Genomic DNA, 15,020 nt, shown 5'->3' with positions numbered 1-15,020 from the left:
GAGACTGTTAGATCTATCTCAGGGTTCGTTATCCACTAGTTCTTATGCCATTGCTTTTAGAACTCTGGTGGCAGAACTAGATTGGCCAGAGAAGGTGTTGATTCCTATCTTCTGGAGAGGGTTGGCAGGCTATGTCAAGGATGCTCTTGCTACTCGTGAGGTCCCTGCTTCTCTGGAGGACTTGATCACAGTAGCAACGAGGATCGATGTACGCCATAAGGAACGTAGACTCGAGGTCTCTTCCTCACGCCCTAAGCATCGGGCTATTCCAGTTGTTGAGGGTCCACTACCATCTTCCTCAGCATCTGAAACATCTCCCACTCCTATGGAGTTAGGTCATACGTCTTCCAGACTACGCAAGTCTGGTCCTCCTATATGTTACGTATGTCGTCAGGCTGGGCACTATGCCAACAAGTGTCCTAGTCGTCAGGGAAACTCCCTGGCCTAGTAACCATTAGAGGGGGGTTACTAGAGACGTCTTCTGCACCCTCTAAGTGTTGTATCCCAGGTCAGCTCTCGTTATCTGAGAATACATGGCCTATTATGGCTTTTGTGGATTCCGGAGCTGACGGGACTTTTGTGTCCTCAGGATTTGTAAAGGGACACAATATTCCCTCTATCATGTTAGAGGCGCCTATTCCTGTCCGTGTTGTTAATGGAACTATGTTGTCTGACTCCATTACATTGAGGACAGTTCCCTTGCGCCTTTCCCTGTCTCAGGGTCACATAGAGGAGATTTCTTTTCTTGTTTTGCCTGAGGGTATAGACGACATCCTTCTGGGTCTCCCATGGCTTCGGACTCATGCTCCTCACATTGACTGGGAGTCTGACAGCATTATTAGTTGGGGTTCGAAATGTCAGTCCCGATGTCTTCCCTTACCACCTAAGGTCATTGCGGTTGCATCTACTGATCTCTCTCCCATACCTACACCCTATCTGGATTTCGCTGACGTGTTCTCCAAACAGGGTGCTGAGGTTCTTCCACCTCATAGGCCGTATGACTGTGCCATAGACCTTATCCCAGGTTCGGTTCCACCTAAAGGCAGGGTTTACCCCCTGTCGATACCTGAGTCGGAGGCCATGTCGACCTATATAAGAGAGAGTTTAGAGAAGGGGTTCATTCGTAAGTCTGTCTCTCCCGCGGGAGCTGGGTTTTTCTTTGTTCGGAAGAAAGAGGGTGATTTGCGTCCCTGCATAGATTACAGGGGTCTCAACGCAATCACAATAAAGAACAAATACCCATTACCTTTAATTTCGGAGCTCTTTGACAGATTGAGAGGAGCTCAAGTTTTTACAAAGTTGGATCTGCGGGGTGCGTATAACTTGGTACGAATTCGAAAGGGTGACGAATGGAAGACCGCTTTTAACACCCGAGACGGTCACTATGAATACCTCGTCATGCCTTTTGGGTTATGTAATGCACCCGCAGTATTTCAGGACTTCGTAAACGATGTGTTCAGGGATTTACTGTTATCCTCAGTAGTGGTGTATCTGGACGACATCCTGATTTTTTCTCCTGATCTGGAGACTCATCGTCAGGATGTCGTTCGTGTCCTTTCCCGTTTAAGGGAGCACTCATTGTTTGCTAAACTCGAGAAATGTGTATTCGAGCAGTCCTCATTGCCTTTTTTGGGTTACATTATCTCACAAGAGGGCCTGGCTATGGATCCTGCGAAGCTCTCTGCTGTCCTGCAATGGTCCGAACCTCATTCCTTGAAGGCGGTGCAACGCTTCTTAGGATTCATAAATTATTACAGGCAGTTCATACCCCATTTTTCTACTTTGGTGGCCCCTTTGGTGGCCTTGACTAAGAAAGGTGCTAATCCCAAAGCCTGGTCTACTGAGACATCTCAGGCTTTTGAGGCAGTAAAAAGACACTTTTCAACTGCTCCCGTTCTTCAAAGACCCGATGAGAGTAAGCCCTTCCTCTTAGAGGTTGATGCCTCTTCAGTGGGTGCTGGTGCGGTCTTGTATCAAAAGAACGGTGCAGGTAGAAAAAGGCCGTGTTTCTTCTTTGCGAAAACCTTTTCACCAGCAGAGAGAAACTATACCATTGGGGATAGGGAACTGCTCGCCTTGAGATTAGCCTTGGAGGAGTGGCGTCACTTGCTGGCAGGAGCGAAACATCCTTTCCAGGTCTATACAAACCATAAGAATCTGACGTACTTACAAACCGCTCAGCGTCTGAATCCTCGCCAAGCCCGCTGGTCCTTGTTTTTCTCCCGCTTTCACTTCTCCATCAACTATCTGTCTGGGAGTAAGAATAACAAGGCAGACGCCCTGTCTCGCTCTATGCTTTCTACCCAGGAGGAGATTGACGAACCTCGTCTTATCCTTCCCTCCAGGGTTTTTCATACGCTCTCCCCTGTGACGTTAGACCAAATCCCACCGGGCAAGACCTTTGTTCCGCCTGATCGACAGAATGATATACTGTCATGGGCCCACACCTCAAAGGTGGGTGGGCATTTTGGTATTAGGCGGACACGAGAGTTACTGGAGAGGTGGTATTGGTGGCCACACTTAGCCAGCCACGTCAAGAGATATGTCGGTTCCTGCTACTCGTGTGCTCGCAACCGTCCATTACTACAGAGACCGGCTGGACTCTTGCATCCTTTACCAGTGCCAGATAGACCATGGGAGGTGGTAGGCATGGACTTTGTGGGTGATCTTCCATGTTCACAGGGACATAGATTTGTGTGGGTCATTACGGACCATTTCTCCCGGATGGTTCATCTCGTACCGTTATCGAGAATCCCATCTTCCAGGGTACTAGCCAAACTATTCCTCAAGCATGTCTTTAGGCTTCACGGGATGCCAGATCGTATCATTTGTGATAGAGGCCCGCAATTTGCTTCCCGTTTCTGGCGAGATCTTTGTAGCCTTCTGCAAATTGAGTTGAATCTCTCTTCGGCATACCATCCGGAGACCAATGGTTTGGTTGAGCGTACCAATCAATCTATGATTATATACCTTCGACACTTTGTTGCTGAGAACCACGATAACTGGTCCTCCCTCCTACCCTGGGCAGAATTTGCCCTTAACAATTCGCTGGCTGAGGCCACTGGGCAGACACCGTTCGTACTCAATAATGGGCAACACCCTAGGGTACCGGTACCGTTTCCCGCTGCTGCACCTCCTCCTCTTGTGGCCGACTGGGCAACTAATGCCAGAGAGGTTTGGGATCGGACTCAAGAGTCGATCCAAGCAGCTAAGGACCGTATGAAGACGGTGTCCGATCGGTTTCGTCGCCCGGCTCCTGTCTTTTCTCCAGGGGACTTTGTGTGGCTCTCTGCAAAACACGTGAGACTTAGCGTGAGCTCTGTCAAATTTGCTCCTCGCTTCCTGGGTCCTTATGAGGTTCTTCGACAGGTAAATCCTGTAGTCTACCAATTGAAGTTACCCGTCCATCTTAAGATTCATGACAAATTCCATGTCTCACTGCTAAAGCCGGCTATTTTACCTCACGCTCGTGAAGTGCACTCTCCTGCCTCTGATTCCTCTCGCTCTAGCTATGAGGTACGAGCCATAGTTGGTTCTAAGATGGTTAGAGGGCGCAGGTTCTTCTTGATAGATTGGGAGGGTTACGGCCCGGAACATCGCTCTTGGGAGCCTGAGGAGGCTGTCCATGCTCCCGACTTAGTTGCCGATTACCTGCGTCGCCGGGAGGGGGGCCCTTGAGGGGGAGGTACTGTTACGGTTGCTGCGAGCACTGGAGACTAAGTCCAGATTTCTTGCTACTGCACATGTGCGAGCGCCGGAGACTAAGTCCTATCTTGGAGCCATTGCACATGTGCGGGTGACATCATCGCTGACACGAGGTCACATGTCTCTGACACCTTCTATGCCGATTGGTCGCTGGTCATGTGCTTGTGATGCCTTGCTCGGTGATAGGCCAGCATGACGTCACTCCTGTCGTTCTGGCAGCGGATTGGCTCTGGTGTTCTCCATCTTGGATGAGGCACAGAGTCTATATAAGACCCTGACACACGCCGCATGGCGCTCAGTCCTCTTGGTTCATGCATAAGAGTAGACGCTCTGTGCGCGTTCCTCTAGGCATTCCTCTGTCTATGCTAGGTGAGCGCTACCGGCAGGGTAGCGTTCTTATACCTTACAGCTTCGGCTGCTGTCCGTATCCTTACCTCTTAGGGGAGCGGACATAGGCAGGTGCCTGAGCCACATGGTCTGGCTGGGCCTTGTGGTTCGACTCGTAGGTGGACGTTGCCGCTAGGGTAACGTTCCTTATACTGCGTCTGGCAGTTGTTCGCATCCTCGCACACTAGGGGAGCGAACAGAGGTAGGAGCTTTGTGCGGCTTACGCTGCTGTTCGTCTCTTTTGCACCACTAGAAGAGCGGACCTAGGCAGGTGCCATATCTAGTGGTTCGTGTCCTCGCACACTAGTGGAGCGAACGCAGGTAGGAGCTTTGTGCGGCTTACGCTGCTGTTCGTCTCTTTTGCACCACTAGAAGAGCGGACCTAGGTAGGTGCCATTTCGCACACATTGCCTTTGTCTCTGTGATTATTAACAGAGATCATTCCACACACCCTCCAAGTAAGGGAGGAATTGCTTTACTTACTTATTATATCCTTCTGTGAGTTAACAGAGGTATTGCACTCTGCCATAGTCTGCAGCAGAGTCTTTGCACGGTGGACCCTGACTGTCTGATACTCCTTTAGGTTATCAGACAGCCCCCCGTAACAGACTCACGCCTTCTTTGTCTTAGAATATGACCGCCTTTTGCCGCAGTCTGATGTAACTTATATATGCCTTTTTCTGCAACATGTGACCCTTTGTCTAAACCAGGTATAAAATGCCCTAACACTATAGTTCGTGGCCAGATAACCAAACCACCCAATCTCTGGACACCTGCGCGTGTTTGCCTGCCTTATAACCTGTTTCCTGTATCTGCTCTGGAATAAATTCCAGCTCCTGCTTTGAAGAATCGATTGCAGAGTCTCCTTTGGACTATTAAGGAGAAATCATTATTGGACGCTCTAGTGATCTTACAATCATAATGGTGTTACAAGCCTATAGATTGCAAAACTGTTGCTATATGCAATCCCTTGCCTTTGGATGTATAGGAATGGGCCGACAGGTGGCCCAGGTAGCGCCTGCTAGCAAGAACAAATGAGGGCTATGCTATGTTCAGATGATCGTGTTAATTCACGGGCCAGTTGGATATGCCTTAATCCATGTGATGCTGCTCTGTCGCTTCTTCTTGCATTCTGGGGCAAAATGTCTAACCACTTCAAGTCCTGATCTGGTTCTCCATCATCCAGATTTTAATAGGCCATTGTCTGTGAATGTTAAGGCCCCCGTGATTGGGATAGATACAGGCCTCATAAAGCAGTTGAAGAAGAAAAATGTGACATATTCTACAAGAATTTTTCTACCTGCTCTATTTGAGATCCTAAGGTACCGGAGATAATCTGTGCCTTGAGAAAAATTTTCATACATGTAAAAAAAAAGACCTGAATAAACTGAATTTAACTATTACTGTCTTCACCGAATACTCATGTTTGGATTTTATCCTCACATATCTGACAGAGTGTTATAAGAATTTTAATCTCATATTAATATTTAATAGTCGGTATTCATTATGAGTAGTGTTATAGGAATTTTAGTCTCTTATTAATCCAATTAGTTTTTTATTGAAAACACGGCAGATACAAAATCATACATGGTAATTTAAGAGAACAATTGTCAACTGCCCACACATGAGGGCTCCATACATTAATATACTCCGAGACAATCCAGTTACAATTCCTCTGCCTTACACTTTAACCACACAACAACATGGGGAGGCAGGAAGGGGGAAGGAAAGATGGGGACTTCATTCAAGTAAGGGGGAACAAGAACAAAGGGGGAGGGGAAGAAGGTAGGGTTGGGGGGGGGTTAGTAGGGGTACAGGGTTAGATGCCTGCCTGCATTACCAACCCCAGTCCACCAGCCAGGGCCATCAACTCCTCCTAGATTTCTCTCATAAACTGCTGCCTCAGTCAGGGTCTCAATGCTTTAGCCCCCTGGCTAGCCGAGCCAGGGCTATAATTCCATCGGCTCTATCTCAGCTAGGTGCTCTTTGCCCGGGGAATAGTTGTGTAATAGGTGTTGCATGGCTGGATGACAGCCAGGGTTCCCATATTGTAAGAATTCTAGTTTTTTGTTTTAGGGAGTGGGCAAGGCAGTATTCATATTGGCATTGTTGGTCGATCCTACTATATAACTCGGTTCCAGAGGGAGCTTCAGTGGCCTTCCACGAATGGCTCAGACACTGTCTGGCAGCTATTAGAATTTGCACAATCAGTCCCCTAAAATTCTGCGGGTACGAGTCTATGCCCAAATTCAGAACTGCCAGCCCTGGGTTGGGGTTGGTGTGCACACCTGTTATTTCACTAATGAGTCTGAAAACTGCTATCCAAAAAGGTTGGACCCTCGGACAGTGCCACCAACAGTGTCCCAGTGATCCCCTCTGGAGGCAGCCCTTCCAACAGAGCGGTGAGTAGTTGGGAATGTAATGCACCAATTTTGCCGGCGTATGGTACCAACGTAGATGCACCTTTTTCAGCTGTTCCAAATGGTTAATGCATTTTGAGGATCTTTGCACCCACTGTGTCGCAGTATGCCACGCCGAGGGGGAGGTGTTAATGCCTAAATCTGATTCCCATTTAGTCATGTATAGGAGCTTTTGCTCGTCAGAGGGGTTGTTCAACCATTTGTAGGTTAAAGAGATTCCCGGTTGCCTCATTAGTTTTTTAAACAATAGTGCCTTAACAGTGGGTAAGGTCGGGTTTGATCCCGGGGGGAATTTTGTGCTTAGAAAATGGCGAATCTGCAGGTGTTGATAAAAACACCCCTTTAGGGAGGGGTGCTCCCGAAGTATATCGTTGAAGGGCCTAATCTCTGCACCATCGTAAAAGTCCGCCAAAACGCCAAAACCCGCTGCTTCCCATCTACTCAAATTTGTATATGGAATGTGGGATTCTAATGCTCTGAGCGAAATTTCTGACAGCGGGACCTGGATCTTAGGGATCATCTCACTGCGCCATATGGCTATCGATGCTGTCATAGTAGGGAGACACAGGGTGGACCTAGTACGTTTTAGATATTCCACCTCCAAATATCTATATGGACTTTTAAGAGGGAGACACCTGAATTTTAGTCTCTTATTAATAGCTGGATATAATAAGTAATTGTATCTCTCTGTACTCATGATTTTGTATCTACTGATGTATGAAGAGTGGGAGAGTAAGCTGTTGCCCCATACTTTATCTATGTTTCTCCTGTCAGGACAATATGGCAGAAGACGAAAGATTTATTCAAGGCCAAATAATGTACTTTCTAAAGTAGATTATTGTTACAAGTTCTTTATCTGGTGGGCTGGAAAATAAGAGATTTTTGTTTTTTCCGAGGCTAATGTAATATGTGATTTTTTGCAGCTGTTCTCTTTGAATGTATTGCTATAAAAACACATAATCCTAGAAGGGCAGACACTCTTGCCTATTGATCTTGGAAGGTGCTTTTGAGTTGTCTCCTCATATATAAAAATAAAGTCTTCAAAGAGAGCAGATGTCTTCCACTTCCTTGATTGATAAATAAGAAATTCTCCAGTCACAGAGAGCCTACCTTCTCGATCTGCGCATGCGCAGCATTCATTGCCATTTTATTAAAGACAGTCTGTAGAATCACACTGTGCACACTCTTCAATAAAATGGCACTGGATGTGGCACATGTGCAGATTGAGATTTTGGCTTAACGAAGAGGTCATTGAGCTGAAATCTCAATCTACGCATGTGCCGCAACCAGCGCCATTTTGCCAGCAGAATCGCACTGTGAATGCGCTGCCCACCAGAATCAAGGCAGTAGCGCGGAAATTCAAAAAGTAGGCAGTGACCTGTAGGAGCAACAGAGAAGGCGGGCTCAGTGACGGAGAAGAAGGAAACCCTACCTCCCAAGTCCCCCTAGTTTAGAGCAAGATTATTCAGCGACCTAAGATCGGATTTCTTCACAGCAGGTATCCATTTAATCAGCATCACAGCAGCATTATGGCCATGTATTTACTTTATAGTGCTAAATCCTGCTGACAGGTTCTCTTTAAGCATACTTGTGAACTCTTCTTCTGCTTCTATTGTTGATTAGGTTGTTAACAATTGTCTGTACTTGCAGTGAAGGCTCCATCTCTAACCATCCAGACGTTACCTCCTCCAGCCTCTACCTATTTCATCCAAGAGCTGAAAATAGATTGAAATTGATTTATGTTTTGTCTCCTGTACAGGATTTTATGGTAGATTTCCTCTTGTATTAGGGTGAATTTTATCTGATCTGGATTACTGGGATAACTTCTGCTCCTCAGCTGGTTTTCACTTCATCAAGGAGAATTTGGCCTTCTCCCATCTCAATTTTTCTTTGATAAGGAATTGCAGTTTGCCTCAAAGTCCTGGAAGACACTGAAGATTTCGGCCACAATCACATCTCAGAGTCTTGCTTTAAATTGCTTCTCAAGACAGTCTATGGATGAAGCCCAAGAATTTCCATTCCCACCATTGCTCAGCCTCTTGTGTTTGCTGCTGTAGTTGTCTGCCAAAATATTCAAGGCACTTGGACAAAGCTTTTCAAGAATTTGAAAGTCGCTGCTGCTAAATCCCCCCCCCCCTCAAAAAAAAAATGCTTCTACGCATCAACATCAGGGTCCAAAAGGAAGTCTATGAAAAACCTCTCGACTCCTGCTCTACTTTTCATTTGTAGATTCCACATATTGAAGCAAATTACTTTGGTGACATTCCATCATCCATCACCACCCTATATATAAATAGGCTATCTAGATAGCAGGAATCATTCTGCAGTGCATCACCCTATCATTGAAGTTAATTTCCTTCTCATTTGTTTTTGTATTTTACTTTACTGTGTTTTCCAGGAGTGACAAGTATCATAATTTGGCATTTGCTTTTTATTAAACACAAGTTACCTCCATATACCTTCCCTTATGATGCTTCATAACAGGGCTGGTTTCAGAAACTATAAGATGTGTCTTAGTCTTAAAACATGATGAGATTCACACAAGTTGTACTATATATTTGCCCCTGGAGCTCCCAGGTGGGAGATATTGCTGTCATCTTTCCTATCATGATTCTATCTTTCCATAGATAGGAGACATGGAATAGATATTGTCATCTATCTGGCCGATATCTATTTGGTGGAACCATGGCCATCATCCAGTGACGAAAGACAATGCTTTGAATTCTCCACTTCCAAAAATGTAACTTTCCCATTTATATATCACGTCATTGATAAAACCTCAGTTCATAATTTCTATAAGGGAGACAAAAGATTTGAAGTACTCTGCTTGTTTTCCTGTTTAAGCTGATGCTCCTACCTATATCAGCCATAACTCTGTCATTGTCATTCTCTGTATTTTTGTTCAAGTTAGAGACAGAACTCACATCTGCTGTCCTTAGAGGATTCTCTTTAATTAACTGTTTCCAAAGGAGGGGGTCAGCTGCATAGAGCTGTTAGCCTAACTTCAGTATTCGCGATTATTATTATCAGACGTCTTATAGAATTGCAATCATGTCTATAACAGATATCATGGAAGCTTCATTGTGTATCAACATTTGTACTTGAATCTTTTTTGTTATTGTATTTGTGTCTCTCCATGTTGTATCACATTCAATCATGGCAAGGCAATATGATAGAATAATAAAGCGACAAATAAAAATGTTTAGAACATATAATAATATTTGACTGGTTCATTTATGGGGAGTTGCATGAACTGGTCACCAGACAGTATCTATATATATATATATATATATATATATATATATATATATATATATATATATAAAAGAAAAAAAAATACAACTGAGTCTATGGAGTGGGTGGAACATACGGACCAGATTCCAAAGTAAAATATAGAAGAAGGGCGAACAAAGAAGTTAGGTTAGTGAGAGTTATTAACCTGCCTAAATAAATGTGCTTTTACGGAATGTTTAAAACTCTCGACACTGGGTAATAACCTGATCGTCTAGAGTAGTGCATTATGAGAAAATTATTATATCCTTGAATAGGAGATTCAGTTTATGGAGGATTTTAGATTATTAGCCAAACAAAGAGGTGGGGTGTTAGACAGAGATGAGAAGACGTAGGACAATGCAGAACTGTAAAGACGATGGGTAGAATGGTAGATAAAGTTGAGGAGAAGATGTAGAGTGGTGCAGCACCATAGAGACAATGGATAGGATGGTACACAGAGATGAGGAGTGTAGGGTGGTGCAGCACTGTAGAGACGATGGATTGGATGGTAAACAGAGATGAAGAGAAGATGTAGGGTGGTGCAGCACTATAGAGACAATGGGTAGGATGGTACACAGAGATGAGGAGAAGATGTAGGGTGGTGCAGCTGTGGCACCCTGTGCCTGAGTTGCCACATAGAATAGCTGAATGTGTATTTCAATATGTCTAACATGTATTGCCAGCTTTAATGAGATTTGGTTTTCTCTGCTGTTCACTACTTACATACATTTTCCTACACTCCCTTACTGGCGCTGTTGACCTGAACTGATAAGAAGGCTTGTGTGCACACCCTAGGAGGAGATGGGAAGGAGCTTAAGTGTGTGGTAAAGTCAGTTATTGTCAGTGTGAGCATGTGATAAAAAAAGTAAAATAGAGCTGGTCCTGGCCTAAGGTAGCTTTTGAAGCCTCTGGAGGGACCAGCTAAAAATTGGCAGGGCATCAGTACCTAGGCCACCTAAACTTTACGGGTCAGTGGCAAACTGAGAGACTACTATTAGCCTTTTTTAGAAGGAGCAGTAAATTTGCCCAGGAGCTCAGCAACGTCATTGAATCTGGAAACTTCTACAAGCAACAGTAAGCTTTTCTATAGGATTCAAGCACCTCCTCGCTGGAAGGGACCAAGGAGCCAGTTGTTCTGTCTTGAAAATCCCAATATCCGATGAAGGGAAGTAGCAGCAGGAGGACAGACGACCACCACACAGCAGAGAAACCAAACGTTTAACAGGGCAGCTTAGATCTCCATCAATGTGAAGGCTGTAAGGAATGTTCCAGACTGTTCTGCAGAGCTTCAGTAAAAGGTAAAAGCTCCCTGTCCTGTCTCAATTATTCTCTGCTGCATCGTCCCTACCTCAACATCACCAGGAACCAGCCTCAGATGGGGGGGGTGAGGGGACAACCCTCTGGCACTGTGCATCACCCCCTAACTCCTGGGGACCCCCAGCAGTGCCTGGCTATACCAAAACTGAACATCTCAACTGGTATCACAAACTGTTTATATATTTATTTTTCTCTCCCCTTTTTATATATCATTTTTAACCCCCATCACAAAGCCTGTCACATGCGCCCGGTATAGCCACTTCACCACTTGGACAGCGTGACCAAGCACTGTGACATCAGAGGCCTACCACGGGCAGCACACAGCACTGTAGAAAGGATGCGTAGGTTGGTAGACAGAGATGAGATGTTCTGCACTGAGGACAAAGGATGGTAGATGAGGAGGAGGTGTAGGGCGGTGCAGCAATGTGTAAAGGATGTGTAAGGTGGTAGACAGATGAGAAGATGTAGGACGATCACTAAACAATAATGATAATATTGATCAGGAAGAAGAGAAGACAGATTTCTCAGTTTCCTAATCAGTAATTAATATTTACAAGAAAAAAAAATATCTAGGAAAAGCTCTTACCAGTGACAGATACTAATATGGATTTTCCAATATCACTCATTGTTTGTAGAAATCTCATCTCATCCACCTGATGATCCCGGGGGACATTCTCCTCCTTTTCTGGCCAATCCTGGGAATATAGAGGACGGGGACTTCTCTCCGGGGGATTTCTCTGACTGGATCCATCTGTAGGAAATAACGGCATTGATGAATACATTGTCTGTATGTGATGAGCAGATGATGGGGAATCTAGACGACTCTCAGCCCTGTCCTCTCCTCTACAGCCCAGGACGGTCTCCTCTTACCCGGGGATGTGATGGACGGGGGATCCTCCATCATGACCTCCTTGTACAGATCCTTGTGTCCTTCTAGATACTCCCACTCCTCCATGGAGAAATAGACGGTGACGTCCTGACACCTTATAGGGACCTGACACACAATGAGCCGTTATTAGCAGACCCCTCCCCCGGCAGCGGTATTGTATAATGTCCCAGCATTCCCGGCAGCGCTCACCTCTCCGCTCAGCAGCTCAGTGATCCTGTGGGTCAGTTCTAGGATCTTCCGCTCATGTATCAGTGAATGAGGTGGAGGCTCGGTGATGTCACTCGGGGTCCTGCTCCGTCCTCCTGACACACGGGGGGTCACACACTCCCCAGACGACGTCTTCACTACTGTGTGATCCTGTGTATGGGGAGACGCCGGTCACTACACAGAGGCTGAGAATCCTCCACCTTCCCCGTCATTTCCCTGCTTTATTCCTAGAGATCAGAGGGATGTGATGTGAAGCTCTCACCTCTCCAGTGATCCAGTAGATTATCTCCAGGGTGAGGTCTAATATCCGAGCCGCCATGTGATCTCTCTCCTGCTCCATCCTCGGAGGGCCACTGATGGGAAGGACCAGCCTCTAGTAAAGGAAAGTCCTGCACATAAGGAGCCTGAGGACAAAAGAAGATCTTGGATGAAGTGTCTCTCAATTTAGGAATTCTAGGACTGTGCAGCTCATACAATGAAGGTTCCAGGTATTGTCTTCTACAGTGGGGAAAATAACTATTTGATACGCTGCCGATTTTGCAAGTTTTCCCACCTACACAGAATGGACAGGTCTGTAATTTTTACCATAGGTACAGTTCATCTGTGACAGAATCCCCCCATCCAACTAGAAAGAATTTGCTCTCACAGACCTGTTGTTTTTTCTCCTACTCTGCACTCATTACCTGTATTAATTGCACCTGTTTGAACTTGTTACTTGTATAAAAGACACCTGTCCACACTCAATCAATCACATGCCAAGCTCTTCACCATGGCCAAGACTAAAGAGCTGTCTATGGACACCAGGGACTAAACTGTAGACCTGCACAAGGCCGGGATTGGCTACAGGAGAACAGGCAAGCAGCTTGGTGAGAAGGCAACAACTGTTAGTACAATGATTAGAAAATGCAAGAAACACAAAATGACTGTCAATTTTACTCGGTCTGGGGCTCCATGCAAGGTCTCGCCTCATGGGGTAAGGATGATTCTAAGAAAGGTCATAAATCAGCCCAGAATTATATGAGAGAACCTGATCAATGACCTGAAGAGAGCTGGGGCCACAATCTCAAAGATTACAGCTAGTAACATACTACACCTTCATGGATTAAAATTCTACAGGGCACACAAGGTCCTCCTGCTCACGGCACCACATGTCCAGGCCCGTTTGAAGTTCATAAATGACTATCAGATGATCCAGGGGAGGCATGGGAGAAGGTCATGTGGTCAGATGAGACCAAAATAGAACTTTTTAGTATCAACTCCACTCGCTGTGTTTGGAGGAAGAAGGATGAGTACAACCCCAAGAACACTGTCCCAATCGCGAAGCATGGGGGTGGAATCATCATACTTTGGGTGTGGGGTTTTTCTGCAAAGGGAACAGGACGACTGCACCATATTAAAGGGAGGATTGATGGGGTCACGTATTGCAAGATTTTGTCCAACAACCCCCTTACCTCAGTGAGAGCATTGAAAACTGGACATGGCTGGGTCTTCCAGCATGAAAATGACCCGAAACACACAGCCAGGGCAACTAAGGAGCGACTCCGTAAGAAACATCTCAAGGTCCCAGAGTGGCCTAGCCAATCTGCAGACCTGACCCCAATAGAAAATCTCTGGAGGGAGCGGAAGCACAATGTTGCTCAGCGACAGCTCCGTAACCTGAAAGATCTGGAGAAGATCTGTATGGAGGAGTGACCTGAAAGATCTGGAGAAATTCTGTATGGAGGAGTGACCTAGAAGATCTGGAGAAGATCTGAATGGAGGAGTGACCTGAAAGATCTGGAGAAGATCTGTATGGAGGAGTGACCTGAGAGATCTGGAGAAGATCTGTATGGAGGAGTGACCTGAAAGATCTGGAGAAGATCTATATTGAGGAGTGACCTGAAAGATCTGGAGAAGATCAGTATGGAGGAGTGACCTGAAAGATCTGGAGAAGATCTATATTGAGGAGTGACCTGAAAGATCTGGAGAAGATCTGTATGGAGGAGTGACCTGAAAGATCTGGAGAAGATCTGTATGGAGGAGTGACCTGGAATATCTGGAGAAGATCTGTATGGAGGAGTGACCTGAAAGATCTGGAGAAGATCTATATTGAGGAGTGACCTGAAAGATCTGGAGAAGATCTGTATGGAGGAGTGACCTGCAAGATCTGGAGAAGATCTATATTGAGGAGTGACCTGAAAGATCTGGAGAAGATCTGTATGGAGGAGTGACCTGCAAGATCTGGAGAAGATCTATATTGAGGAGTGACCTGAAAGATCTGGAGAAGATCTATATTGAGGAGTGACCTTTAAGATCTGGAGAAGATCTGTATGGAGGAGTGACCTGAAAGATCTGAAGAAGATCTGTATGGAGGAGTGACCTGAAAGATCTGGAGAAGATCTGTATGGAGGAGTGACCTGAAAGATCCGGAGAAGATCTGTATGGAGGAGTGACCGAAATCCCTGCTGCAGCGTGTGCAAACCTGGTCAAGAAACACCGGAAACGTCTGACTTCTGTGATAATGATGTCACCTGATGGGGCGGAGTCTCCCAGGATCTCTGCGCTGTGCTGCTCGAGGAGACGTCTGGAAGAGGAGGCTGCAGACATAAGAGGAGACAGGAAATCATCTGCACATGTATCCTAATGACTGCAGGACCTGTGGTGACGTCATAGACATGTGATCAGTCACATGGGGAGGAGGGAAGAAGTGATTTTTTTTTCCTGTGTTGCACTTCCTGTCATGTGACCATCTTATGTTATCCAGTAAGATGTGTGTATGTGATCACATGACTGTGACATCACTGCAGGTCCTGTATGCACTGTCACACAGCGCCGCTGCCCTC

The 15,020-nt window shown here is 45.8% G+C and overlaps 1 protein-coding gene across 1 annotated transcript in view; it reads right to left on the bottom strand.

Moving 5' to 3' along the window:
• LOC142295902 (uncharacterized) overlaps positions 1-12,092 on the bottom strand; it is a 69,024-nt gene extending 56,932 nt beyond the window's left edge. The window contains exons 1-2 of the mRNA XM_075339018.1: positions 11,973-12,092; positions 11,689-11,853 (exon numbers count right to left, since the gene is read on the bottom strand). Of these exons, the coding sequence (XP_075195133.1) occupies positions 11,689-11,853; positions 11,973-12,057 (250 nt within the window). The 5' untranslated portion in view covers positions 12,058-12,092. The remainder of the gene's footprint in view (positions 1-11,688; positions 11,854-11,972) is intronic.
• Between the last annotated feature and the right edge of the window lie 2,928 nt (positions 12,093-15,020).

Source organism: Anomaloglossus baeobatrachus, chromosome 3 (assembly GCF_048569485.1).
Source record: "Anomaloglossus baeobatrachus isolate aAnoBae1 chromosome 3, aAnoBae1.hap1, whole genome shotgun sequence".
Classification (NCBI taxonomy): Eukaryota; Metazoa; Chordata; class Amphibia; order Anura; family Aromobatidae; genus Anomaloglossus; species Anomaloglossus baeobatrachus.
Note: the sequence above shows the minus strand (reverse complement) of the source record. Positions and strands in the feature narration are given on the sequence as shown.